At 32.1% G+C, this 3,904-nt stretch overlaps 1 protein-coding gene across 4 annotated transcripts in view; it reads left to right on the top strand.

Annotated features, from left to right (window-relative positions):
- LOC108693166 (nucleosome-remodeling factor subunit NURF301) overlaps window positions 1-3,904 on the top strand; it is a 20,221-nt gene that overhangs the window by 11,131 nt on the left and 5,186 nt on the right. For all 4 annotated transcript variants that reach the window (XM_018201955.1, XM_018201956.1, XM_018201954.1 and 1 more), the window contains exons 16-18: window positions 458-646; window positions 784-987; window positions 1,169-1,505. In XM_018201955.1, coding sequence (XP_018057444.1) covers window positions 458-646; window positions 784-987; window positions 1,169-1,505 — 730 coding nt within the window. The remainder of the gene's footprint in view (window positions 1-457; window positions 647-783; window positions 988-1,168; window positions 1,506-3,904) is intronic.

Genomic DNA, 3,904 nt, shown 5'->3' with positions numbered 1-3,904 from the left:
TATATATATATATACATCGATATGTATCGATAGCATAATATCGATAATTCTTTGCTTGTAAGTCATTTTGTAGCAAATGCAATGAATTTTTTTTATGACAAGATGTCATCCCTAAAAGGTTAAAAATATAATTTATGATAAATTTCTGCATGGCATCAATTTTTGATTGGAAACGTATCAATTCGTTTTTTATTCCCTGAACGTTATTGATTGATCGAATTGTATTTATAGTCAGTTTATAAGTCATCATGTGTAAAATTAGAGCTTAAAGTTGAAATTTTCACGATAGAATTTATAATTGGGTTTATTACTTTTTATCATCTTTTTCTGATCTTATGTACATTATAAATAAAATTTTGTTTAAAACGTTGGTTTATAAAATAATTGTCTACAATCATTCTTGCATAAAACATCTAGTCAACATTGTGTCGAATTATAAACTTTAAATCGATTTCAGCACATGCAGCGACTGGCAAGCAAGGCGTTTTAGGACCAACAAAGATTTACTTGGCTGTTCAACCAGCTCAATCATCCAACAACAATCAGCAACAGCAATCACCAACTACACAAGTTTCATCAGTTGCAAATACTCCTGTATCAGCCACTCCAAAACAGCAACAGTCAATTTCTCCATCATCTACCAATGGTATATATACTTTTAATTCTTTGTTATCTTTGTTATTCAGAAAATATGCAATGATAAATGTTCTTATATAATTCTGACAAAATAATTACGAATATTTCACATATTAGAACCGCAAAACGCTATTGAAACCATTCCAGAAACTCCGCAAGCGACAACACCAAAATCGACAGAAAAACCAAAAGTAGTTGTTCAGCAAGTAGGACGTGTAGCAAATGTGACAGACGACGACACACAAAAGGCAAATATAGCTAATGGACAACAACCATCATCCCAATCCATGAAAGAAGGAAACGATTCATCTTCGAATAAATTTATACTAACTCCAGATTACATTCAACAAAGTTAGTATGCAAAAAATGGAACACATAAATTGTGTTTTTATACAAAATTTTTCAAAGATGTTTTCTTATGTCACAAAATTTTCTAAAACTATGTTTTTTATATTAATAATTTTTTTTGGACTTTTTCGAGAAATATTTCTTACATCCTTGCTTTAAATGCTCTTATTTATTGTTGATTTAGCGATTAAAAATGCTTTGAAACAAGAGAATCTGAATCCAGAGATAGAAGAGAAATTGTTGCAACTGCAACGTTATCAAGAAAAGCAAATGAAGGGTGGCGTAGAAAATTCAGTAACTAGCAATCAAACTCATAATTCACCTGCGGCAACAACACCGCGTCCGCCTTCGCGCAAACGACCGGCACCGTCGTCGAACATTCCAGCAACAGCAGCAGCGACAACACCGACAAACGCGCAATCATCGTCCAGCGGAGTTGAAGACAAAGATGACAAAGACTGGGTGGAGACACCCAGGAAAAGACCAGCTGTGAAGCAAGAAAATCGCGAAACGGCCCAAAAGTAAGCGTAACATACAATCAAGTACGGTGATCACATAACATCAAATACAGTGGAACTTCGAAATAGCGCACAAAATCGCTTCCAGACATTAAATGCAATAGTAAGTAAATGAGGAATATAATGAGGAGTAGCGGTAACTGCGGCCTCTCCAATAAGGCCCAGTAGGAATTTCATGGTTGTGATATGCAATAAGACTACGTTATTATTACAATTCAAAGCGAACCACGCGCTGTTACGAGGCTTCAGTATAGCATGATCAAACAGCCACTAATATAGCTATTAAATTAATGCAGTAGCACGATTTTTTTCTAATTTCGATGTTTTTCTTAAAATGATTCTTGGAGATACATTGGAAATTGTAAATATTTGAGATGCAAAAATGAGATATAATTTCAATTCGAGAGATAAGTTGGTCAATCTTGAGATTTTCATTATCCAATCAGAAGCAACCGCGACCGCGGCTATCTTCGTCTTGAGATCAGTCAGAAAATGAAGATAAGGCTTGTTTTTGATTGCATAACAAAAAATCGCTCCTGAAATTTATTTATTACATAAGTAACACCGTATCTGTATGTTCCATGTGAAAATGTAATATAAATTCTTTGTTTTATCTTCATTTATATCTTTTTCTTTTTTCCATCTCGTAAATAAGTAAAGTTGTGTTACTGATTCGCTATGAATTTTGTAAATGTCTAATCGCTCGTGTTTTAATTTTTAAAACGCAACAACTTATATTATAGTTGCTAACATTTATAGATTTACTTCTACTGATTTTTTTACTTTTATAATTTTTATAATTGTACAATAATCAGGAATATATAAGATAATCAGGAAATATCATTAAAATGTGTATATAAATTATATTTAAAAAATCAGACAAGAAAGACAAGAAAGAGGAGTTTGCGTGAAGTTCTGAAAGGATGAACTTCCTGATTTTCTTGTCGCTTGACATACTACTGTATTTTATATTTGTACTAATTACGAATATGATAATGAAAATTGGAGATAAGGTCATTTTCAAAGTCAAATATTTAATTTTTTTTTTTTTCCGCGCATTTTGCGAAAAGTCATGGTCATTTGCCGCACAATCGGGCTAAGCGTTATTATTACTTACACGCGAAGCAACTCCCATCTCCTTCCCCTTTCCCTGCTTAGAAGTCCACGACTTCGAAAAAATCGGTTTTTAAGTATTTGACCTTGAAAATGATTGTCGCCAATTTTCGTTATCATATTCGTAATCAGCACACTAAAATACATGTCAAGCGACATACTACTGAAAGAAAATCGAGAAGTTTATCCTTTCGGAACTCTATTCACAAAAAAATTTCAAGTAAAAAAACTTGAGGCTCCTGAGTACTTACTCCAGCCATTGAATCGATGTTGATTTTTCTTGCATAGAATAAAATAAAGAAAATTTAGATGAAATGAAATGATGAGATCGCTTTAAAACACTTTTAAAAATGAACGAAAAGTATCCTTATCCCTTGACAGTCAGTAAGTAGTTACAAAAAGCACATAAAGTATGTTTATTAGTTTTTACTCAATGTGCATGCGTAGTCTATTTTCATTTCACGAACCTTTTTTTGATTCTTTACTGACTATCAGGGGAGATAAGGAAAGTCTTCGTCCATTTTTACAAATGTTTTAAAGCGATCTCATCATTTCGTTTCATCTAAATTCTTTTTATTTACAAATGATATGTAAGAAAAACATGTTATTTTTCGCTTATGATATCACGATTCAATATGGCTGAAGGCACCTTGACTATTCAGGAACCTTAAATATAAAATGCCTTCCAAGTTATAACATGCCATGTTTGTGAAAAATATGTCGAATTCAAATTGTATTAGAAAACACATTCAAACAAAGAAAAATACATATAATAGAGAGTGCCATCAGAGACAAATCTGAGAAAAGACATGACGGCCCAAAATCTGTAACCGCAAAATGCTGCCGCGCATCACTGCTCTCTGATAAAGTGGATGTAAACTACATAGCAACGTCCACTTTTCTTTCGATACATTCACTTTTCAAGACTGAAGATAATAAATCGATATTTTTATATATATCGATTTAAATTCTTCAGCTTTGAAAAGTGGACGATGTACCTTAAGTAAAGCTATATATTATGTATTTATTATATATTTAAAAAATAAGACTGTATAAATGTACAACATATATACGGTAGAGAGCGCCGCAATGATCGATCAAAGTCATGTTATAAATACAATATATATTCTTAATTAAATTTAATTATTTCAGATGTGACTGTGCGTCGAAACATTAGAACTATGTATGTTGTACATTATACAGTCGGATCTTATTTCTTAAATATATATAAGTACTAGTACCAGTGTGGACATGATCCCATTATTAGACAAAATGACAAAAAGTTTTTT

The sequence above is a fragment of the Atta colombica genome, unplaced genomic scaffold, assembly GCF_001594045.1.
Source record: "Atta colombica isolate Treedump-2 unplaced genomic scaffold, Acol1.0 scaffold88, whole genome shotgun sequence".
NCBI classification, from domain to species: domain Eukaryota; kingdom Metazoa; phylum Arthropoda; class Insecta; order Hymenoptera; family Formicidae; genus Atta; species Atta colombica.
This window is presented reverse-complemented; position numbering and strand designations above follow the sequence as displayed.